Source organism: Schistocerca nitens, chromosome 5 (assembly GCF_023898315.1).
Source record: "Schistocerca nitens isolate TAMUIC-IGC-003100 chromosome 5, iqSchNite1.1, whole genome shotgun sequence".
Lineage (NCBI taxonomy): Eukaryota > Metazoa > Arthropoda > Insecta > Orthoptera > Acrididae > Schistocerca > Schistocerca nitens.
In genome coordinates, this window is record NC_064618.1 from 819,297,570 (window position 1) to 819,323,858 (window position 26,289).

The following is a 26,289-nucleotide window of genomic DNA, read 5'->3' on the forward strand; positions in this document are numbered from 1 at the left end:
TCAATTGCATGCAATTATTCCTCAAACTGGGATGCAATTTTGCAAGAAGTCCCACAAGGTTCGATACTGGGTCTTGCGTTGTTCTGATCATTGTACATGACTAATTTGCTCACGAGCTGTAACTTCGGGATATTAAATGGTTCACCTTTCTATTTCTTCATGACCGCCAATATTGAAAAGCTCAGACTTTGTTCCCAAATTCAGCTGTACTCAACTGGTAGTATCCAGTTCACCATAATATGTAATAAGCAAACCATGTAAAGTTTTTAGGCCTAAATCCTAATAAAAATTTAAACTCGTGCATACTGATTACTAACAGCTTAGCATCTGCAACGTGTATTTTGTCAGGTGACATATAGACGAAAGATAGTCTATCACTGCTACTTTGAGTCAGTTATTCATTATGGTATAACCTTTTGAGAAAATTCAACAAATGTCATGAGACCCTTAGTTTTACAAAAGAAAATAATTATGAATACATATTGCCAAACAAAAGGTATCCTGTCAACCATTGTTAAAAAATTTAAAAATATTACCCATACCACCCTTATCCCATCACCACCCTTTACATATACGAAGTGTTGATTTTCTTGTAAAAAAAAAAAAGCAACATATACTTGTGTCTGTATATGTGCGGATGGGTATGTGTGTGTGTGCGCGCGAGTGTATACCTGTCCCTTTTTCCCCCTAAGGTAAGTATTTCCGCTCCCAGGATTGGAATGACTCCTTACCCTCTCCCTTCAAACCCACATCCTTTCGTCTTTCCCTCTCCTTCCCTCTTTCCTGATGAAGCAACCGTAGGTTGCGAAAACTTGAATTTTGTGTGTGTGTTTGAGTTTGTTAGTGTCTCTATCAACATACCAACGCTTTCGTTTGGTAAGTTACATCATCTTTGTTTTTAGATATATTTTTCTCACGTGGAATGTTTCCCTCTATTATATTCAATCTAACATTTCAGTTACATGAAGCAAAAGTCAATAGCATATAATGCAGACAGCAGTTTTCCTCTCTTTCTTACCACTCAAAATTACTCCAGTGTCTGTGGATGACTGATACAGGTAATATGCTGTTGTGTGCATGAACACCGAATTCACCTGATTACTGCAATCAATGCCACTTAAAACATCAGTTGTGAGGGTCAAGTGGTCAACACTTGCAGCCCTCTAGCCCCGTAAGTTTTGAGCAGGCTTCAGCAAACACTGTGAGGTATTATAGTGGAACACTGTATGTCTTGGACAGTGGGTAAAACATCTGGACCGGAAGTATGAGACAAAATCTATTAAAACATAAAATTGAACCTCAAGTTGTGTTCCACACTAATGGACTGGATGAAGGTTGAGACAGAACAGCCACAGTCATTTGTGGGTAACCCATAAGGCATTTACCATACCCCAATTGAATGAGGCTTATCTAGGTATCACAGGAATCTCTTTGGATGAAATGAGACTTACTAATTGTAGCAACAAAATTCTCAATGATTCAGGCTGTCCAGTTTGTAGTAATATGCCACCTGCTAAGTGGGCTTGAGAGGGGAGGGGTGTGGGAGTAGGGATACTCTTTTGAGCTCTTTCAGTAGAGTGGGCATTGTAGTGTAAAAGTCAGCCCACTGTCATTAACAGGCAAGGTCAGAACAAATACCTGGCACCTTGAAGTCTGTGAAAATACTGTGTAATGGCACCCTTCTCATTGAGACTGTTACAATACAACGTACAGTCCAACTTCTCTGGGTAAACACATTCAGTGACTTCCCTGTTGTCCCTGAATCAAACAATCTCATGATCTGTAAGGGTGTAGTGACATCCATGTTGTTATCAGCACGCTAATGTGAAGTACCTACAAGAAGATTGGGAAAGCACAGAAGTCACTGGAGATGAAAGTATATTTTTAATGCCGTAATGGGTATTAACAGCTCAAGAAATCATATGTATGAAGTATTAAATAAACAGCGTATTTAGAAAGTGAAAAATTTCTTACTGTGGACTTAAAAAAGTATTTAAGATAATGACACCTCCAAGCTTAAAAATTTCTTTTGTCGCAGTGTGTCAAAACTAGTGCTGCATATTAAGCAAAGGTTACCAAAACTCGATCAAACACCTGTACTTGTAAATGTGCTTGTCAGGAAATAAGTAATCCTTTTAAAGTATCTCTACACAAATTGAACAAGCCAAGAGTACAAAAGTGATTTGGCATGATACTTCTACAAAGCACAGAGTATAGTTTAGAAACTTGTTGGTCTATCACGTGCATAACTGTCAATGTCCTCACAAAGAGGCGAGGTTGCAAAAAGGCAGAATTTAAAGAGAAAGAGACCATGTGAACCTTGTTTGGCTGAATGGTTTAGGGGAACTTAAGGTTAGTTTACAAGGTCCATGCAGCCCACAAACATATCCCTCTGTTATCACAGTATGATGCTGACATGTAGACAAAAGAGGAAGAAGAAAAAAATCTCTAACCACTTGAAAGGAAGCAAATTGGAGTAGCTCCACTTTTTATAATACCACCATTAACATGAACATTTTTTTCCCATTTCTACTATCTATTGCATACATAATACATATACTGTGTATGGCTACGAATTCTTTCGTGATTAAGTCCTTGTATAAAAAGTTTTTGGTAAACTTGCCTTGGATAAAACCCCGAGCTTTCGATGAGTGCCTCCTTCATCAAAAGCTTGGGATTTCATCCAAATTTGATGTGGCAAATTTGCCATTAATTTTTTATCCATATACTGTATAGAAATGAAATTTCCAAATTCTTAACTGAGCTGTAGTTTTCAAAACTGTATTATTCAGTCAATAGTTTCCAGGCTGCTGCTAACAACAGTATAAATAGTTTGTGTACAAGCAATTCCTTTAATGAAATACTCATCGTTTACAATTCACTAAGAGCACAAGTCTTCAAAATTCAATCTTGCTCACCACATTTGTTTTATGATTAACCTTAAAAGGATACTGTGATCAATATCCTTGCAAGAGAGCTACCTAGCAGCATGCACTAGCTGGAGAGCCTTAGCTTCTAGAACATTCTGCAGCCTCCTGTATTTTCCAGTGGACGGGGAACTGCCGTGTTGCGTCTATGTGAATTAACAGTGAGCACACGAGAGCAGTAATGAGGTGGACTCAGTTGTGTGAGAATGTAAATAGTCACGAGTCAGAAATATGCTACATTGAATTATGAAGTGTTTAACAGTGCATTGAGGGAAATATTTCATTGGAATACAAATGCTGAATCAACTGTGGCTTTTTTTGGAGTGAATAGCTGCCATCATCATTGTCATCATTATCACAGCAATCAGTGTGACACACTTAGGAATGTTTTCCACTGTTTGAAGATGAATAAATTAAGGTAAAGGAAGTCACCTTTTATTTCAGAGGAACCTTACCATCCTTTATGATTAATTTTTTCATAAATAATTACAGTTTTGACAAGTACTGTTAGCTAGTACTTTAATGTTTTGTGCTACCATTGCTGAATAATGTCTCTCTCTCCTTATAGTTCAATAACCAACATTTAGGACGACACTAAAATGTCTTAAAATTACGAGGCTGAGAGCTTACAACCTATCTTACCAGAAAGCCCTCAGTCTCTTCTTTCTAAAGAAAATCAACCCTTGAAAAACTATTTAATTAAAATGTTATCCATATTCAAAACTGTAGGTTTAAAGAATGTTTGAAACTTAAAATGCAATTGTTTCAAAAATTTAGTGTTATTGTCTTGCAGTCCTAATTTTTCTGTTTCCAAACATTTATAATTTTACTAGAATAACATGCCAGTTAATAAAATATTTCAGTTATAAAATGTGAGTTTAAAGAAAATTCTTGGTGAGCTTTTCAACTTCCAAGGGATAAAAGTGCACACCCAAAAACTACACTACATAAAGTAGAAAATATCCTTTTTTCCATATGAAGAATAACCACCTTATTGTTAGACAAAATAACTTCATGCTCTAACGTACATAAGTACTATCTGTTATTTCTGTTTTCAATTTTACCGTTCAATATGTAATCAGTTTGTACTCATATCTACTAAAACAGTCTTACATGTATCTTTAAGCAAGTACTATGAAGAAAGCAGAAGGCAATTAGTGTTGCCCTTTCATTGTGTAAAGTTCCATGTTGACAGCCCTGGTTGCACTTTCATAAAGTAATGTTGATACAGTGAATCATCATAGAGCTTTAACCACAATCAGTCATTTGTGTAAAACTTTAACTGGAGATTTATTGAGTATACATCAAGCATTAATGCCACTTGCTCGTTTAATTTAGATTCATTGCAGTATTGCAAGGTTTACTGATCTGTAATATTGTGCCCAGCTGTGAGGTTTTCACTATAAAATCTGGTCATTAACATGGAGGACACTGAAAATAAATGTACATCAACTAGAAGAAAATCTACTTTGATGATGTGTAAAGTTACTCAGAGTTCACTCAAAACACTTAGCAGCAATAAACAGTTGCACTGAAGAAGAAGAAGAAGAAAAGGAGGAGGAAGAATAAGATGATGATATCCCAGGAACCTGAATGACAGGTCACAGTTTTCATATTCTGGTGAAATGTAAATGGATTCAGGATTAATTTGCAGCAACTAAGACTCCTAGCACAGGCAAGGCCAATGTAAACATGGTGGCCCTCTACTGGAGACATGTTTACGAACAACAAGGTCCCAACGGTGAACTGTTACAACCTCTACACAGAAAAAAGGACCTCAGCAGCAAGAAGCCTGAAGATACTGTGGCTGTATTTGTCAAGGAAGAGTATTCTTATTGCCTTTCTGCTTTACAAGTAGTAGTTGAGCTTCAATATTGTACAGACACTATATCAGAATTAACACCAACCAAGTTTATTCTGCTTACACATGATGAGATACATAGAAACACTGAGTGAAGTGTAGAATAGTACTAAGTCTCATAGTTATAGAACACAACAACATACAGTTTTGTAATGAGCATACAATAAGCAAGTAAACATAAGTGAGGCCAAGGGCCCAGCACATCAGGCTTATATTGGGCTGTTGTCCACGCGGCACAGCACCTGTTGCGCAGTCTATCCAGATTGAGAGGTGGCATCTCTAGGTAGGCCTGGAGGTATTTGCATTGCATGCTGTTTGATTATGGGTGCTCACCCTACAGAGTTGCAACATTCCTTCTCCCTTGAGGAAAAGTGTTCATGTCTTCATTGGTAGGTGATGACTGCTGGGGCAGGTATTGTGCTGCCACAGGAGAATATGGTCTGAAATAGCAAGGGTGCGGATAGGCATGATGCCCACTCCCCCATGACAGCCGTAAGGGAGCACTAGTGGCGATGGTGCTGCATCCATGTCCACATCTGGGTGGGACTCGGCAATGGAGGCAGTAGAGAAGAAGGCGGCAGTAGTGACAGGATGTGGAGATGGAGGCAGCCCAGCACTGACTTCTCCACCCACCCAAGGCACCCAGGGGGAAGACGGCACCAGAACCATAGGGGGTGCAACCCACACCGTGGGGGCAGGCGCAGGTGGTGGGGGCAGCCGCATCGGTGGAGGGTTCTCCAGTCTGTCAGTTATGGACAGAGCTAGTCATAGTGTCATGACAATGAGTCATTGGAGGTGCACACGATGCAGAGGCAGTGGCCTGGCAGTGATGGATGACTGCTGGTATCCACGTAGGTCACCTGCCAGACCCACAGGCCCAGATGACAGAGCTCAGATGGAATTGCTCAGAGGCAGGTGCAGGTTGGTAGCTGGGTGTTGGCCAGAGCAGATGAAGCAATGTACGGGGTGGCTGTGAAGCAGCTTCAACGGGCAATGGTTTCTGACTGGAGTGAACCTTTATGAACTTAAATGATCTATTGAGGGTTTCTTTGGGAAAAGATAGAGTGATACACTTTTTCATCTGGGTTTTGAATGTACATACCAACCACTTTCCGCCTCTATTGGACTGCAGATGAAAGGGAGGGAACATAATATACCGGATGCCACTCTTTGTGATTATATACAGTCCATACCATATTTCACTGGTATCAGCTCAGCAGTATAGTCGTGAAACAGCAGTCGAACAGAATGGACAGTGTCTTGAAAGGAGGATGCGGGAGGAACATCAACAAAAGCAAAACAAGGATAACTGAATGTAGTTGAATTAAATCAGGTGATCCTGAGGGAATTAGATTAGGGAACGAGACACTTAAAGCTGAAAATGAGTTATGCTATTTGGGGAGCAAAATAACTGATGATGGTCGAAGTAGAGAGGATATAAAATGTAGACTGGCAATGGCAAGGAAAGCGTTTCTGAAGAAGAGAAATTTGTTAACATCGAGTATAGACTTAAGTGGCAGAAACTCTTTTCTGAAGGTATTTATGTGGAGTGCAGCCATGTATCAAAGTGAAACATGGACGATAAGTACTTTAGACAAGAAGAGAATAGAAGCTTTCGAAATGTGGTGTTACAGAAGAATGCTGAAGATTAGATGGGTACATCACATAACTAATGACGAGGTAGTGAAAAGAATCGGGGAGAGGAGGAATTTGTGGCACAACTTGACTAGAAGAAGGGATCGGTTGGTAGGGAATGTACTGAGGCATCAAGGGATCACCAATTTAGTATTGGAGGGCAGCGTGGGGGGAAAAAATCATAGAGGGAGACCAAGACATGAATACACGAAGCAAATTCAGAAGGATGTAGGTTGCAGTAGTTACTTGGAGATGAAGAAGCTTGCACAGGATAGAGCAGCATGGAGGGCTGCATCAAACCAGTCTCTGGACTGAAGACCACAACAACAACAATCAATAAAAGAATTTTCACAAAGAGGATATAGTTCAAATACCAAACAGCACATATTTTCAAAACAAAGCCTATATGTTGTCCCAAGCTACACTCAAGTTACCTGTGAAAACCCACGAAAGATTGCGTAATTTTGGAGATCAATGTGTTCAGACAGACAAACAGATGGACAACATGGTTTTACAGTTTTATTATTAGTATAGATTTTTATCTAAGTTTTTGATTACATTTAATATTCTGAAAAAACAAAAACAAAAAATGAAAGTAAGAAAGAAAGAAAGGAAAGAAGATCATATGGCAGCTTCTGGGTCAGGTTGTTCAGCCACCTGGTACAAGTCTTTCTAATTGGTGGCACTTTGGTGACTTCTGTATCAACAGTCTCCAAGTGAAGAAAATCTATAACCTGGCCTAGAATCGAACCTCGTACCCCACAATCCAGAGACAGCATGTTAACTGTGAGGTATGGACTGAACACACACAAAATTAAACAGGAAAGGAACCCCTTGAGTGTGAGGTCACAAGTTCAGTCTTTAGTAGGGCTCATTTGAAAGTGTTGTGTCAACAATTATGAAAGGAAAAATGTTACCCCCGCTAATGACTCAGCATGTCCATCAGGGGAGGGGGGGGGGGGGGGAGCACGGACAATGAGTGTCCAGGAGGTGCAGAGATCAACCTTCTACAGGATGACAGGATGTATGTATTTGCAAAATGGACATTGTCGACATTCATGAAATTTCCAAAAGAAACAAATAACTTGCACCATGGACACTGGATGAAAAATGGTGTGCCACAGTGATTACAAAGGTTTGTACCATCAAGATCAAAGGTGAACTCCTTAGGAGTTATAGACCGTGCAGGCTGGTTGGTTGGTTTGGGGGTAGGGGACCAAACAGCCAGGTCACTGATCCCATTGGATCAGGGACGGATAGGGAAGGAAGTCAACCATGACCTTTCACAGGAACCATCCCAGCATTTACGTGAAGTGATTTAGGGAAATCACAGAAAAACTAAATCACGATGGCCAGACGAGGCTTTGAACCATCGTCCTCCAGAATGTGAGTCCAATATGCTAACCACTGCACCACCTCATTCAGTAGACCATGCAGGACATTCAGTTATGTATCCACTCTTAAAAATGCATACAGAGTCATACTGGGAGTCATTCTGGTGTAACAGGGTGATGAGGGCGGGTGAAATGTGATGGCATGCAATCAAATGCGAAACAGTCTGTCATGGAGCTTATCATGAAACTGGCTATCCTTTAAGGAGTAGCTGCAGATATGCGATAATATGTTTTATAAGCATGAAAAAACAAACATCCAGGGGCTGCTTTTGTCCTGTGCTTCCAGATGTATGAACTGTAATGTCACACACCTTTCAGAAGGGATAGTTTGCTGTACAGAAGTATGATTTTTATACACAGACCAGGAATCAAGCAAAACCAAAGTTATTCAGCGCTGCTAAAGGCCAAAAACAGTGCTCATACTATAGTTGTGGTTTTTTCACGCCCATTTTCCCACTCTTGCTTGATCTGATGTAAATATTCCCTTCTGCCCTTGAAAGATCATGCACATGAGAAAGGGTAATAGTGGGAGAGCACCTCCCAACTTCTCGCAGCACAATAAATAATTTTCCAGCCCATTTATCCTCCAGATTAACAGTTGGCATAACTGTATACGAATGTGTTAAGGCATTGATGTTAGTGATCTTGGTACAATTATCTTGGTACCTCTAATTTAGAGGGTTCTTCTTCGGATCCTGATTGGTTGGTGTTGAAAACAAAATTCCTTACTGAACGATGGGACAAGTTGTTAATCTCATCTACAAATTTTCGGGCCGTTTTCACAGTTTGCTGTGCATCATCAAGTTGATGCCTTGTCTGAAGTTTCGTTATCTTATGTCTTCCAATTCTCTAGCACTGTTTGAAGTTATGCAACCATCCACAGCTTCCCTTTACATCACTGTAATACACTTTGCACGCAATTTGATGTGCATAACATAGCAGGTCACTATCAGGCACATCCTGTAAACTGCATCGAGCTTCCTTGAAAAGCATAACACCAGTTTTTGTAACAGGTCACCTTCTCCTCTCTTGAATATCCACAGTTTTTCTTATGCACTACATGCTCATATTGCTGTGGACTTATTTGAAATCTGTTCATAATTGTTTTTTCTATGTTGCATATGATCTTCCATGTACATAATTATGTTTCACATCCGCTCCTTGGACAATGATTGTTCTTTACTACGTTTCACCGGAGACGGGACTTGTGGCTCCCTGTCAGACAATGATGATGAACTGCATGGCCTGACACCTGTTTCAAAATTACTTTCACTTGTTAAGCTTGTATTGTCATCATTGTACTCCTCATGTATGCTGTCCGCACAGTCGAGGATATATGGCACTATACATTTCACTGACTCACCTTGCAGAAACACTAATATTTCATCTGCCACTTTTTTTTTTCACTCTGCAAAATTCCTTGTGTTCCTTTCCAAGAAATGTGTAGATATAATTCAATGTTTACTTTGTTTTTCATTGCCATTGCTTTGCTTTGTATCAATACAACTAGTGTTGTAGCACTGTTTTGCATTACTTGTCAACAAAGCAGTTCAACTAACCTCCATAGCCTCATGCTGTGCTCACCACTGGATACCTCCAGGCACACCTGTTACAATTAGCAGCCAATATTATGGTTGCATGGTAGACAACATGCAGGATTTCGAATCCCATAAACATCATTGGCCTTTTGCAACCTCGCACACGACAGGTTGCTTGTGAGTAATAATGATTGCAGTTTTGAAACCTCTAATCCAAAAACAACTACACCCATAACAACAACCAACTGAAATGTTTCTCTTCATGAGGTAGCTCCGTACATTACCATTAAAATGACACTAGTGCATATGAGAATTCTATGTACGACTGGAATTCTGTCAAGTTACAGAGTCAGCATCAACAACTGACTGAAAGCAGCATTCTTTTCCCGTGTCAAGGAACATTTGAGAAACCGAATTAACCATACTATGCAGACCTTCATGGGCAATGTTTACTTCCTTGAAGATGAAACAACTTTGAGACTTAGGCCAAGGAAACAGCAATACTTTCTGCTTAATATTTCACCTCCCATTGCAGGATACCTTGTGGTAAGGTATATGTGCTGTATCCAGATATCAAGTCCACCAACAATACAGACCATTTCTGTTGGCTGCTGAATTATGGGCCTGTTGACACTGTGTCACTGAGGAACGAATACAACAGTCCAGTTGCCAACAGCGACAGCATAAGCCTCCTGGTGCCCCATCGTTGAGAACCAAACAGGTCACTGCCAGTCACTGTGACCAGTGATGTCAGCGTTGCCCACAGGTGGCATTGCTGTCGCCAGCAGGAGGTGTGACTATCTCAACAGAACTTGTGTCTGCCAGGTCATGTGCCTGCAAGTAGGCTGTGCCACGTTCCACTGCCTCTACGGTATTTATGTCAACCTAAGGCCACAGCCAGCCAGTTTGGCCCCAGCCACCAACAAGTCAGTTTCAGCAGCAGATACAGGATGCAGTCCAACGGCCGATCTGGGACCACTATGCCTGTGCTATCCTCCAGAGCGGCCAGCTGGGCAACCGAGAACCTGTCCCTCATTGATCACAGGTTTGTAGACTGCTGCCTTCGGATTCAGTATCAAACTATTGTCGAAAAAGTGTGAATACTGGACAGAAATCCAGCTTGTGGCATGTCTGTACATAGACTATAACCGTGATTCACGATTGATGCCCAATTTAGAAGTGTCATTGATTAGCAAACTATCAGACTGAAGCAGTGCACACTACATTCAGAAGTTCTTTGTGTTTTTCAATGATTAATTCTATGGCAGGCTGTGTGGTTATGAAAGTACCTTTATTTATGCTATTCCTAATAAAGTGTATAGTGTTATTTGTCCACTTAGGAGCTTCTTCCTTTTATGTCCACCACATCCTGGCCACAAGAGGGACATGGGTTTTAATTTCCCAATGCCTTTAAAAAATGAATGTTTTCTGAACCTCATATGCAACATAATTTTTTCGTAAAGCCATCACAGTGATTTAACAGAACTTTTGTTTCAAAGCTGCACTTTTCTCATTGAACTAATGGAGACTATGGATTTATTTAATTACTATATTTTGTCTTGGTTTCCTATAAAGCCTTCAATTGCTTTTTCATATGAGTTTGGTAGTTTGTAGAGTCTGCCCATAACTTTCAATCTATCTGTAATAACATCTTGTCATGTTCAAATGACTTTATATGCAAAGTCATTCCTATTTACCACACATTCTGTGTAATAAGTCCCATTAGTAAACATTTAAATATGTCGCAAAGATCACACAGCAATTTATTTCAGGCTTTAGGTAACTTTGTAGTAACTATTATATGTTCCACCATTCCTTTATAAAATTCGAAATATTCTGGCACTTTTGGTGAATGATGCTGTATACACATTAGGATCAACATTGGCCATCTGATCTTCTTTGTCAATAATCTGAAAGAGAACTTGGACAAAAGGCACCTTTTGCTCCAAGGAGAACCACAACTTATTATTAGTTCCACTCTGCCTGTAATACAAACTGAAAATGCTTCTCCCACGAGTTTCTTTGGCACACATGTTGAGTGTAAGTTGTCTCCTTATCCCATGTATTTACAGCCCTTACCTCTATACCTGTGCATCTACTTTTAGTTAGTACATTAAGTTGGACAATTTACAACAGCAAAAGTGGAGTCACAATGGCTCACGTACATTGCCAGTTTCAGATAGTGCTTGTGGGTGAAGAAGATAAATAACAAAGCAGTCCCCTCCTCCAAAATGACTTTTCTGCACATATTACATAGACCTGATATTCATATGTAATGTACACTCAAGTAGGCAAGTACTCTGCAAATCTACCATTGCTGGAGACGAAGGTGTTGGTGTGAGCGGCAGAAGGTTTGTACCTCAGATATTCCAACCAACATGCTGATCAGTATGTTTCCAGCTGTTTGACCAAACTGAAGGCAGTTTTCAGTTGCACATGAACAGGAGCCAAACCAGTCTGTACCTAGAGAAAGCACTGTTGTTTCAGGCATCAACTATTAGGTTTATTCGATGAAGTTCTCCATTCCTGTCACTTGCCAGATAGTCTCTTCATTTTAGTATGACTACCATGCCTTAGATGCTCAATGATCTGCCTCAAATCTAGAACTCCTTTACTTCCACCATCTCATTAGCCACAATTCTAAACAAAGAGTCTTGTGTCCAACAATTCATTCTCTCAACTGGTAATTTTTCTCATTTATTAATTCAAGATGTGTAATTCCTCACTCAATCCATCTGACCTTCAACACTCTCTTGTAACATACCACATTTTCTCCTTACCACTGTGATAAAAATTTCTTTTGTTTAGACGTCTATGATGGTGGAAATAAGATAGTAAACCAAACTGTCAAAACTTTTGTTCGTGATACTTCTTATACACTGTCATAACTGGTAACTATTTCCTGCTCAATCTGAAATTGGTGTGTGTCAAATAGCTAACTTACAGATAACATTATTCCACAATGGAAACTCTCACAGAACTGGCATTCTATGTTGCAATAGCACACATGCTTATAACAATATAATGAAAGGTATAGTTGCTGCTCACTATACAGCGGAGAAAACCTTTCTAAACACACACACACACACACACACACACACACACACACACACACACACATGAAAATCACACACAGTTGTGTGTGTGTGTGTGTGTGTGTGTGTGTGTGTGTGTGTGTGTGTGTGTTTGACAAAGGCCTTGTTAGCCAAAAGCTAACTTTCCAACAGTCTTTTTGTCATGCCTTTCTGTGACTCAGCATATCTGCTATATGGTGAGTAGCAACTATCCTTTTCATTATATTGTTACATATAACTTTCACTTCTTCCATTGTCTGTCCAGCCACCATATCTTAAGCTCGATGATGTACTTCATGGTATTTATTTACCTTGCTTCCTGATCCTACTGGCCTACGTAACATATGAACCCCACCACTGGTAAAATATTCATATTAAGTGTTAAGTGAGATGGTAAACTTTACACAAAATATTGTGACAGGCATGCACATGGGAAACGTATTTCTTGATGTCTAAAAATGCTGACTACAAATGTTAACAGTCAACTCACATATACTGTTTTTTGGCTTCACTAGCTTCTACTCTTATGTCATTTTCAATAATCCACATCCCTACTTAGCCAACAGCTGCATCAGCATGTAACAGGAAATGTGAGGGGATGTATGATCCTACTACATACTTATGTAGCCATTGGCTAAGAAATTTCATAGACTATTGAGAATGACATATAGTAGAAACTGGTCTAGCTGAGAAACAATATATGTGAGCATATGCTAGTTAACCTCTTTCATCAAATTTAGTGTGTTCACTAATACTCTATGCTAACAATATAACAGATGTGAACAAATCTAAAAATCTTGTGGCAAGAGTATACACAAACAAAATATGTCCTTAGGTCTAGAAGTATCTTAAATGCACACGACAGTTACAAAATTTCAAAATAGAATATCTAAAAATGTGTATTTTAAATGCACTAGAATATTACAAATTTTCAAACGTAGCTTCTGAAACTCATCTTACCTTCCCTCAAGCAACGGCGAACTTCCATAGCTTCATAGCGTAGACCTGCACTATTTATAAAATTAAATGACTTTGATGCTGTTGGTAGTATGAAATCACATGTCTTCTCTGGTGTTGCCAAACTTGTAGGGCACCAAAAGTTTGGTATCTGAAATAAACATGCAGTTTTAAATAATCTGTAGAAGTTATACTACATTTCTACTTTCATGATCAAACATTAATGATTAGCTCTAGTAAGGTGTCCATAATAAGTACAATATAATAATGCATTATATTCCAATTTAAAGCAAGAGGTGTACATTGAAGATAAAAGAAATGATGGATTTAATGAAAGCCAGAGCTCTTATGCACAGATTATAGAAGAGGACAGCAATAGTAAAGACATTCTTAAGTAATACTGACATCTACCTTTCCCATAGTCTTGCACATTTCTACAGCTTTACATTTCTCCTCTAGCCAATCCAGCTTTGCCATTTTGAATTTTCTCTCATTCTTGTTTTTTTTTTTTTTCAGGTATCTGTATTCCATTTTGCCTGCTTCATCTGCTGTAATTTTATACTTCCTTCTTTTGTAAATAAATTCAATATTATGTATGTTATCCAAGAACTTCTTCTCGGCCTTGTCTGTCTCCCTGCCTTCTTGACTGTCTGTGGCTTCACTGTTTCATCTCTTGAAGCTACCCATTCATGTTCTATTTATTTACCTCCCCTATTTCAGTAAATCATTACCACTCGCTCCATCTGGAACTCTAACCAACTTCTAGTTCTCCCATTTTATCCAGGTCTCATCCCCTTAATTTCTGAAGCTCCTTCATCTTTAATCTGCAGTTCATAAACAATAAAATATGGTCAGAGTTCACACCTGCACCCGGAAATGTTTTGCCGTTTGAATTCTGGTTTCAGAATCACTATCATACCAATATACAAAGGTGTGTGAAAAAAGTAATAAGTGATTTTTTTATGTACCAAAGTTTTTATTTTTATTTTTTTTCAAATAACAATACTGTCCCCTTCAAAGCAGTTCCCTTTGACAGCTAACACTGGTGGAATCATTGTTCCCAGTCTTGGTAGCAGTACTGAAAGGCTTTTGTTGGTAGGCCTTTAACATGAAACTTCCTGGCAGATTAAAACTGTGTGCCCGACTGAGACTCGAACTCGGGACCTTTGCTTTTCGCGGGCAAGTGCTCTACCAGCTGAGCTACCCAAGCATGACTCACGCCCAGTACTCACAGCTTTACTTCTGCCAGTGTCTCTTCTCCTACCTTCCAAACTTTACAGAAGCTCTTCTGCGAACCTTGCAGAACTAGCACTCCTGAAAGAAAGGATATTGCGGAGACATGGCTTAGCCACAGCCTGGGGGATGTTTCGAGAATGAGATTTTCACTCTGCAGCGGAGTGTGCGCTGATATGAAATTTCCTGGCAGATTAAAACTGTGTGCCTGACCGAGACTCGAACTCGGGACCTTTGCCTTTCGCGGGCAGAGCGATATCCTTTCTTTCAGGAGTGCTAGTTCTGCAAGGTTCGCAGAAGAGCTTCTGTAAAGTTTGGAAGGTAGGAGACGAGATACTGGCAGAAGTAAAGCTGTGAGTATCGGGCGTGAGTCGTGCTTCGGTAGCTCAGCTGGTAGAGCACTTGCCCATGAAAGGCAAAGGTCCCGAGTTTGAGTCTCAGTCGGGCACACAGTTTTAATCTGCCAGGAAGTTTCATATCAGCGCACACTCCGCTGCAGAGTGAAGATCTCATTCAGGCCTTTAACATGTCGGTCACATTTTTTGAATGTTCTCCAGAGTCTCAAAATGACGTCCTTTTAATACAGTTTTGGGAAAAGAAAAAAGTCCCAAGGACTCAGGGGGTTGTGGGACAATAGGAATGCCTTTTGAGGTCAAAAATTCCATGGTGAAAGAGGCCAAGTGACATGGGGCATTGTCATGATGCAGCATCCACTTGTCTGCAATATCCGCTCTCTCGCATTAAACATTGGTGTGATCTCACACACACACACACACACACACACACACACACACACACTCAACATTTCTTTCTTTTTTTTTTTCTTTTTTATTAGTAGAAGGTCTCCCTACGTGAGGTTCACCTTCAACGTGTTCTCAGCCTTTCAAAAATCATTTGTGGCAACGAAAAACTTGTATTCTTGATGAGGAGTATTCCCCACAGGCCTGTTTGAACTTTTGAAAGGTCACATTTGTCAAAACATTATGCATTGCTCTAAATTCTACTGTTCCATTTTCATAACAAAAAACAAAAACACAACCTCACTGATGATGCTCCCAAAAATCGTGTGGTTCCAGGGAGCTGGAACTCTGACTGAGCATCTGGAAGGGATGAACACACCACTCTACACAAGTAGAACAACGAAGTGTTGCCAGATCGCTTGGCTGTTGTCAGTCTCATTACTTTTCATACAGAATTCAACAATCTATCTGAAACATTCTGGAGTCTCTATGTCTCTTCCAGGTATACAACTTTCTTTGATGGTTGTTAAACAAGTGTTAGGAAGGCTTAAATTAGGCTCTTTGCAAAATTCTATGAGGTGGCTGCCCCTTAAATTCCTTTTCCCCAATTCCTGTTCTCCTGCTCTTTTTCCTTCTGTTTGTTTTCTTACTATCAATTTTCAGTCACATTCCATATTTAAACTTTTGATACTCTTAATTAGCTCAACAGTTTCTTTTATCCCATCATGCATTCATCAATCTCTCAATCATCTGTGTGGCTAGTATGTACATCAATTTATACTACAGTGGCACCAGAGTACTTCAAGAAAAAATAAAAATAAAAGAAACTATATAAACTATAGACTAAATTATATGAGGCAGAAATTATTTATTTCAAAGATGAAAGTGGCAAATTTGGTATTACCAACATTTCTTCCAGCTCTGATAAACTGGCATGTCCCAAAAAATAATAAAAAACCCTGAAAATTGAAAATAAAAAAGCTACAACTCATTGAGAAGTACATAAAAAAGTATATTCTTCTTTAATACGAAGCTACAAATTTATTGAAGGGCAGTTCCGTTTTCCACCTTGGCTGTTACGTAATTATTGTTATCTAAATCACCATCATCTGATTTTGACTGTTAGTCATATTCCAGTGAATACTCCTACATTCTTAAACACCACATAAGACCTACATTCTATGCATGTTAACATTTTAAAACAACTACTGCCACGGTGGCACAGGTATAAAAAAAAAAACATAACTTGCCATATTACTCGTACATAATGCCGTATTAATTTGCCACTGGCTATCTGCCAGTAAATAGTTGTTCAAAGATGTATTGACAGACAGTCACCACTGCCCAACTAATCCTCCCTTTTAGTATGGCGGTAAATTTCTATCTCCTCCATAACCCTTCCTTCCCTGCTTTCATGTAGAACTGTAGGGGCTTGGTGGCCTCTGAAATAGTGTTGCCAGTCGCTTTTGAATGTGCTACCACTGCAGAATTACTGCTCTCAGTCAACATGGAGTGTTCTTTGTATCTAGTGCCAAAATTCTGTCTGACCTGTGTAAAATTTCTGGAAACTAGCACAATTCATTTTATAAATGGCAGGACTTGACCAGGGGTCAAATTTGCTGTTTGTGTGACACAGGAATCTGAGTATGCTCCTTTTTTTTTTTTTTTATTTGTTTCTTAACCACACAGTTTTATCCAAGATTTTAACAATATATGACACCAAGACATATTTAATTTCACCATTACAACTTGTCTTTAGTTATGGTAGTTTCTGTATCGGTTCTTGCTCTGCTTTTCTTTAATTTATCTGCATACATTGTATTATTTGCCATTTAAAACCATTGTTTTAAGCTCCCTGTGCAAAACTCCCAATTCTTCCTCTATTTCACAGATTTCTAAAGAAATGACAATAGATAACACTGTTCTACAAAAAAAACCTTTTTTTCTATTTCTGATAAAAAATATTGTGATCCTAGTTGTATTTTGAGTGCTGAATTGAAAACTGTTTTTGGTTTTTTTTCTGTCAGGGATAGTTTATGAGTAATCGCAATTTTATTTCTCTTTTCAGTTCCTGATATAGTGCAGCAAACAAGAGGTGAAATTCGACAAACAAATGCACATCTTTATGATGTTATAAGTTCATCACATTAATGGAGGGTGGGATCTAACATATAACACAGTAACCTTTGTGTACACACATTAAAGCATTCATTTGACATGAGAAATTACAGAAAATTGACAAACAATGAGCCACTGCATTGTAATGCACATCACTTTTTTCTCTCGTATTGTGAATCTTTCTTCTCTCGAATGATATTCCAGCAATAATCTGCTAACATAGAAGGTACCCACTTCCCTTCATAGCGCCTTTCTATGGTACAAATGTCTTTATGGAATCTTTCCCCATGTTCATCCGATACGTCACTACAACTCTCTGTGAAGTAGTCCAGATGAGAGTCCATCATATGTACCTTCAAAGACATATTGCACCCCAAATCCTGATATGCTTTGATCATATCCTTCACCATTGCTTTGTAGTTAGTAGCTCTTCTTCTTCCAAGGAAGTTTTCCGACACCATCTTGAAACAGTCCCATACGGTGTTTTCTTTATCAGTTAAACATGCTTCAAAATTTGCATCTTTCTGCAGCTCCCTGATTTGTGGGCCCACACATACATCTTCCTTTATTTTTGCAGCTGAAAGATGGGGGAATTTGGTAGCTAGATATGCAAACCCACAGCCTGTTGGATCCATGGCCTTCACGAATTGTTTCATCAGGCGAAGTTTGATGTGAAGTGGTGGAAGTAGTATATATTCAGGAGCTACCAGACTTTCACGTTGTACATTCTTTTTGCCAACTTTCCATCTTCGTCTAGGCCATTTCGTTTTCACGTAGTCAGAATTTCGGTCTCGACTATCTCACTCGCAAAGAAAACAGGCATACTTTGTGTAGCCTTGTTGCATTCCCAGTACCATAGCAATTACCTTGCATTCTGCACATATTTTCCATTTGTGTTCATTGTATTTTAATGAATTTAGCTCCTTTGTATGAATTTGTAATTTTCTTTTGTCAAACTAGTGTAAGCTACTGGAACAGAGGGTATTTTATTTCCGTTGTGGAGCAAAACACCCTTCAGACTTGTTTTCGGTGCATCTGTGAAAAGTCTCCACTCCTGTGAAATATAAGTGAAGTTCAGCACTTTCATCAGGCCAGCAACGTCTTTGCAAAATGTCAGTGCTTCGTCAGTTGAAAAATAAGAAATAAAGGCATGTTCTCTGTGCCTGAACTCACTGATTTTGGTACTTTGGTGCAGTAGATTATACTCTTGTAATCTTGAACCAAGCAGCTGCGCCTTTTGTTTACTTAGTCCTAGATCACGTACTAAATCATTTAAATCTGCCTGTGTTAACAAATGTGGCGATGACTCACTTGTGCAGTGATATAAAGAATCATCATCTGTGATTTCTTCAGTACTACTTATTTCACTGTCACTCGGAATTTGACCTCGGGCTCTTGAAGGTACTGGAAGGTTGTCGGAATGCTGCACTGGCATTCTCACTGAAGGCAGATCTGGGTAAACAATGTGCCTCTTCGACTTTTTGTTTGTAAAACCCTGAATATTTGTTAGACAGAAATAACAATCAGTAACATGGTCCTTAGGCTCCCTCCACACCTTGGGAACAGCAAACAACGCCACATTCTCTTTACCTTTCCACCACTGAATTAGTTTGCAGTAACATGTAGCACAACAGAAATGTGGTGCCCATTCTTTATCTTGGTCTCCTACCTCTACTCCAAAGTAATGTTTGTATGCTTTCTTTATAATTGAAGAAATTTTCTTCCTATTTCTGGCAAAAGTGAACTTCCCACAGATGTAGCAGAAGTAGTCCGGCTTATATCAACATCCACGACGACGTGGCATTTGTGCAAATTTAAAAATACCACTCTGGTAATACACCTGTATTAAATTAATAGTAGGGAACTAGAGGAACGCTAATGTGTAAAAACAAGCAGTTGTTTTACCTTCAGCACCAGGCTCAATCAGTTTACACACAGGAACTAAAAGATTCAACAGTGCTCGGAAATATGACGCACAGTTACTTGTCAGCCAAAAAAAACCCACTCGTTAAGACTGACACAAGTTGCGGCTAACACCACTGTTGTTAACTCGATGCACCTGCCCCTAGGAGGCGTGAAGCTTTACTGCCAAGGCAGCGACCGGCTGTCGCCGTTCGAGTTAATGAGATGTTTCAGGTGGTCTTAATGACATAGGTGTGGCGGGGGATAACCTAATGATGTCTGATTCTTCCCACCTGCTGTTGCACAAGAAATTATCACATTCTATCACTATTGGATACGGCAACATACCCGTATTTCTCTACAACGTCTCTGTGTATGCCTTAAATTGTGAATATACATATATATACATATTACATAAAAAGTATCCCTGACAACGATATTTTGTTTACATATTTGAATTTCCCATAGTAAAATGGTCTAGAAGCACAAACTTTAATATCAGAAATAGAACCCATGTCGAACAGTGATAATTTGATGCAGCATGGAATGAAGGTACGTATTTTTGTGCATATTTAGGCGACGGGAATTATTATGGCTAATGACATCTGTTCTTGTATCTTTATGATGGATTCTGAATTTTGCTGTTGCTTAGCACTTATAGTTTTAATATGCAGGAAGCTCACACTTTTGTGGGTCTCATTTTCCACTGTAAACTTCGTTGTATCATGTAAGCTATGATGCTGGGCATGCATGATGGTAAGATCGTTCTAGGTGTCGTGGACAAATATAATCATCATAGTTTTGTTCTCAAGGCATGATCAAACTTTTTTGATGAAATTCACAGAGAATTCAGCACAATCCAGTATAGGACAGGGCAGTAAAGCATCACTTACAATGCTAAATTTCAGCACTATCATGCTTAAAATTATTGCACTCTCTCAACTCTGAATACAAAATATGATATAAATAACGTAAATCAATCTTCAATAGCACACTTTTTATAATTATTGTGTTACAACTGCAATGTCATTAACATGGAAACATGTACTGTAATGATTCTGACAACCTATAGGCCTCGACCAGTAAATGTTTTCAACTTCATTAAGCAATTAGAGACAGTACTAGTAACACTTAGTAGAAACAATTGAGAAATGATTTAAGTGAAGATTTCAATATAGATTTCAACATTCCCAACAAGAATAGAAAGACATACTATAACAGCAATCAATAAGTTATTTCTAAATCAAGTTGTCTTTAATTAAATAGATGTGAACCCCATAATAAATGATTTATCTAACCATGAGGTTCAAATGGCAGCAATAAAGCAGACTGAAAGTGTGTAATGTAGTGGGAGTCTAACCTGGGATCTTTGGTTTTTGTGGGAAAGTGCTCCACTGACTGAGCTATCCAAGCACAATTCACGACCCACCCTCAGCCTTCACTTCCAACAGTACAATATCTCTTACCTTGCCAACAGGAAGTTTCAAAGTGCTGCACACACTGCTGCACAGTCAAAATTTTATTCTGGAAACAATCACCTTGGCTACGGGCTAAGCCATTTCTCCACAACATCCTTTCTCTTCTGAGCATTATTTCTGCAAGGTATGCAGAAAAACTTATTTGAAGTTTGGAAGGCAGGAGACAGGGACTGGTAGAAGTGAAAGCTGTGGGTGCAGGTCATGAATCTTGCTCGCGTAGCTCAGTCGATAGAACACTTGTTTGTGAAAGGCAAAGGTCCCAGGTTTGAGTGCCAGTCCAGTGCACAGTTTTATACTGCTAGGAAGCTTATGGCAATCTAGCTGGGTGACATCTTCAACAACCACCAACATTTTGACAGTTGCCTGAAAACGACAGGGTGTGTATCCATCAAATTTTAGTTTGTTGTTGAAAATGTCACCTAGCTGTATTTCCAAAGGTCATTTGATCCAGGAATTCAATTCTTCCCTAAAAATATTCTTACAGTGTTATGAATACAGTTTTCCTTTACAATGGGCCAGGGACATTTACACAGGAAGCCAAGAGAAAGTGCAGCTAACATCTGGTATCAAAATATCTTTCACTAAAAGAGAGAGAGCTTCTTTCAATACAAAGAAGCAGCTCATATCACAACTTAAATATGTACTGTTAACAATATCACAAAGTTATTCAGCATGTCACCCAAAAGGCCAAAGCCATGCATGAAATATTCAAAATTCCAAGAACAAGTCAAGAAAAAATTGGAGCATTATTACATAAGGAATAAACTGAACAAATGATGTTCAACTTACAGATAACAGTAGCAATGAAACAGATAACTTGAAATTGGCTACTAAATTCTACAAATTCTTCCTAATATCAGCTGAGAACATGGGCACTAAAAACAATCTATTGAAATCAAAGCTAATATTCTTACTTAGACAGGCAATGTATATTTCATCATCAGACATCTGTTTTGCCAAGTGACCTGTTAGAGGCATCAAAAAAATCATTAGGTCGCTAAAAGTAATGACTCTTCTGGCTGTAAGGTTATCCCAGCCAAAGTACTAGCATACTGTGCTGACTTGGTAGCACCAACCTTGAATTATCTCTGTAACCAGCCAATAAGTCTACATCTACATCCATACTCTGGAAACCACTGTGAAGTGTGTGACAGAAGGTATGTTCCATTGTGCTAGTGATTTAGGTTTCCTCCCATTTCATTCACATATGGATCACAGAAAGAATGATTGCTTGAATGTTTCTGTGCATATTATAATTATTTTAATATTCTCTTTGTAACTATGGAAAAGATACTGAGGGGATTATAATACATTCCTTCATTAAAGTTGGTTTTAGAAACGTTCTAAGTAAGTTTTCACAGGATCGTTTGTGTCTATATTCAAGAGTCTACCAGTTCAGTTCTTTCAGAATCTTTGACGCTCTCCAAAGGGTTGAACAAACCTGTGACTATTCTTGCTGTCCTTCTTTGTATCTATTCTACTCTCCATTAGTGCTATTTGGTATGGGTCCGACATACTTATGCAGTTTTTTAGAATGGATTGCACAAATGTTTTGTACGCAGTCTCCTTTGTAGACCGTGTATTTCCACAAATTCTAGTAATGAATTACAGTCTGCTGCCTGCTTTACTTAAGACCAAGCCTATGTGATCATTCCATTTCATATCCTCACAAACTATTACACCCAGGTATTTGTATGACTTGACTGAATACAACTGTGACTTAGTATACAATATTCATAGGGTATTAGACGTTTTCCTTTTGTGAAGAGCATAATTTTAGACTTCTGAACAATTACAGCAAGTTGCTAAACTGTGCACCACTTAGAAATGTTATTCGAGATCTGACTGAATACTGATGCAGCTTCTTTCAGATGGTACTTCATTATAGATAATTGCATCACCTGTGATATCTCTGACGTCGATCTGTTGTAGAATTTTAGAACATGTTTTTTGTTTGGGTATCATGTCGTTTCTGGAAACCCAGAATATACTCTGTAGGAATCAACATGGATTCCGGAAACAGCAATCATGTGAGACCCAAATCGCTTTATTTGTTCATGAGACCCAGAAAATATTAGATACAGGCTCCCAGGTAGATGCCATTTTCCTTGACTTCTGGAAGGCGTTCCACACTGTCGCCTGATAAACAAAGTAAGAGCCTACGGATTATCAGACCAGCTGTGAGGCTGGATTGAAGAGTTTTTAGCAAACAGAACACAGCATATTGTTCTCAATGGAGAGACGTCTACAGACATTAAAGTAACCACTGGCATGCCACAGGAGAGTGTTATGGGACCATTGCTTTTCACAATATATATAAATGACCTAGTAGATAGTGTCAGAAGTTCCATGCGGCTTTTTGCGGATGATGCTGTAGTATACAGAGAAGTTGCAGCACTAGAAAATTGCAGTGAAATGCAGGAAGATCTGCAGCGGATAGGCACTTGGTGCAGGGAGTGGCAACTGACCCTTAACATAGACAAATGTAATGTATTGCGAATACATAGAAAGAAGGTTCCATTATTGTATGATTATATGATAGCAGAACAAACACTGATAGCAGTTACTTCTGTAAAATATCTGGGAGTATGCATGCGGAACGATTTGAAGTGGAATGATCATATAAAATTAATTGTTGCTAAGGCGGGTACCAAGTTGAGATTCATTGGGAGAGTCCTTAGAAAATGTAGTCTATCAACAAAGGAGGTGGCTTGCAAATCACTCGTTTGACCTATACTTGAGTATTGCTCATCAGTGTGGGATCCGTACCAAGTCGGGTTGACGGAGGAGATAGAGAAGATCCAAAGGAGAGCGGCGCGTTTTGTCACAGGGTTATTTGGTAAGCGTGATAGCGTTATGGAGATGTTTAACAAACTCAAGTGGCAGACTCTGCAAGAGAGGCGCTCTGCATCGCGGTGTAGCTTGCTGTCCAGGTTTCGAGAGGGTGCGTTCCTGGATGAGGTATCGAATATATTGCTTCCCCCTACTTATACCTCCCGAGGAGATCACAAATGTAAAATTAGAGAGATTTGAGGGCGCACGGAGGCTTTCCGGCAGTCGTTCTTCCCGTGAACCATACGCGACTGGAACAGGAAACGGAGGTAATGACAGTGGCACGTAAAGTGTCCTCCACCACATACCGTTGGGTGGCTTGCGGAGTATAAATGTAGATGAAGATGTAGAAGTACATGGTTACTGTTAATGTTGTCCACAAGGTCAGTAATATATGACATGAACAAGGATCCCAACACACTTTCCTGGGGCACACAAAAAGTTACTTCATCTGTTGATAGCACTCCATCCAAAATAACTTGCTGTGGCCTCCCTACCAAACAATTCTCAAAACAAGTCACAAATTTCACTGGAAACCCATACAATAGTAATTTCTATAATTATTGTACATGTGGTACTGAGTCCAGTGCTTTTCATAAATTGAGGAATACTACATGCACCTGACTGCCTTGATATGTGGGCTTTCGGTGTGTCATGAGAAAAGTGAGTTGAGTTTCACATGACCTATGTTTTCAGAATTCATGTTGTGGAGGAGGCCAAGACATATTTCCTGAAAGACTGGAGAACATGCAAAAGCTGAGCTAGACAACAGATGTCTAATTATAAGCCAGTCTCCATCCTTCCTGTGTTATCAAAAATTTTGGAGAAGATAGCTAACATAAGATTACTGAACCATCTTGCCAAGAATAACCTTTTAACAGCTCAGTCTGATTTTCATGAAGGCAACTGTAACGAGAAGGCACTGTAGGATCTACGCTACTCAATTCTAGAACTAAACAATAAAAATTACCCTGTTGGCAATTTTATGTGATCTTGTCAAGGTCTCTGATTGTGTAAAATTATGCAGTTCTGCTAAGGAAACTGAAATAGTATTGCTTTAAAGGTCTTCACCAAACCTGGACGAAGCAGCATCTTAGCAACAGAGTATGTGGAATAGGTTCCCAGACATGCGAGTGGCTCGAAAACTTCTTAAGTAATAGAACCCAGTACAGAGTCCCGGATGGCAAGTGTTCATCAGAGACAAGTGTGCTGTCAGGAGTGCCTCAGGAAATGATTTGGCGGACAGGGTGGGCAGCAATCTGCCATCATTTGCTGATGATGCTGTGGTGTATGGTAGGATGTCAAAGTGAGTGACTGTCGAAGGATACAGGATTCCTTAGACAGAATTTCTATTTGATGCGATGAATGGTAGCTTTCTTTAAATGCACGAAAATGTAAGTTAATGCAGATGAATAGGAAAATTATCTTGTAATGCTCAAATATATTATTAGTGGTGCACTGCTTGATGCTGTCATGTTAATTAAATATTTACATGTAACGTCAGAAAGTGATACAAAATAGAATAAGCATATAAGGTCGGTAGTGGAAATGGCAAATGTTTGACTTCAATTTACTGGAAGATCTTAAGGAAAGTGTAGCTCATCTATAAAGAAGACTGTGTATAGAACACTAGTGGTATCCATTCTTGAATATGGCTCAAGTGTTTAGGATATCCCAGGTCAGATTAAAGGAAGACATTGATGAAATTCAGAGCTGGGCTGCTAGATTTCTTACTGGTAGTTTCGACCAACACACAAGTACTACACAGCTGCCTTGTGAATTCAAATGGCAATCCATGGAGGTAAGGCGATGTTCTGAATTAGGATCACTATTGAGAAAATTTATGGAACCGGCATTTGCGGCAGACTGCATAACAATTCTGCTGCCCCCAATGTACATTTTACATAAGGACCACAAAGACAAGATATGAGAAATTGAGGCTCATACACAGGCATAACATCAGTATTTTTCTCTTGCTTTATTTGCAAGCAGAATAGGAAAGAAAATGCTTATTAAGGTCATTCAACTATGTGGTGAGTAACAATCTATATTACTAAGCCACAAACCCCAAATACATGAGCCCTAATCAAGGTTGCATGTTTCCAATGTAATGGCTTCCACGGGCAAAAAAAAAAAAAAAAAAAAATTATTTTCAGTAATTCAAAATAGTTACTAACCAAACTTAAAATTCTACCATAATCTACCCATTAAGAGGTATACTTTATGTTACAGATCTAACATGCTAAGACAAGTGTTACAGTTAGAGGAGGAGGAGGAGATTAGTGTTTAACGTCCCGCCAACAACGAGGTCATTAGAGACGGAGCGCAAGCTCGGGTGAGGGAAGGATGGGGAAGGAAATCGGCCGTGCCCTTTCAAAGGAACCATCCCGGCATTTGCCTGAAGCGATTTAGGGAAATCACGGAAAACCTAAATCAGGATGCCCGGAGACGGGATTGAACCGTCGTCCTCCCGAATGCGAGTCCAGTGTGCTAACCACTGCGCCACCTCGCTCGGTGTTACAGTTAGAAACTGCACATATACTGTAGTGTATCAGGATGTTTTAGTAAGTATCCTGGTCCACTTTGAAGAATCATCCCAG

General features: G+C 39.2%; 1 protein-coding gene across 1 annotated transcript in view; it reads right to left on the reverse strand.

The window, feature by feature from the left end:
- LOC126259941 (trans-1,2-dihydrobenzene-1,2-diol dehydrogenase-like) overlaps nucleotides 1-26,289 on the reverse strand; it is a 111,230-nt gene that overhangs the window by 13,295 nt on the left and 71,646 nt on the right. The window contains exon 5 of the mRNA XM_049957037.1: nucleotides 13,390-13,537. Within this exon, the coding sequence (XP_049812994.1) occupies nucleotides 13,390-13,537 (148 nt within the window). The remainder of the gene's footprint in view (nucleotides 1-13,389; nucleotides 13,538-26,289) is intronic.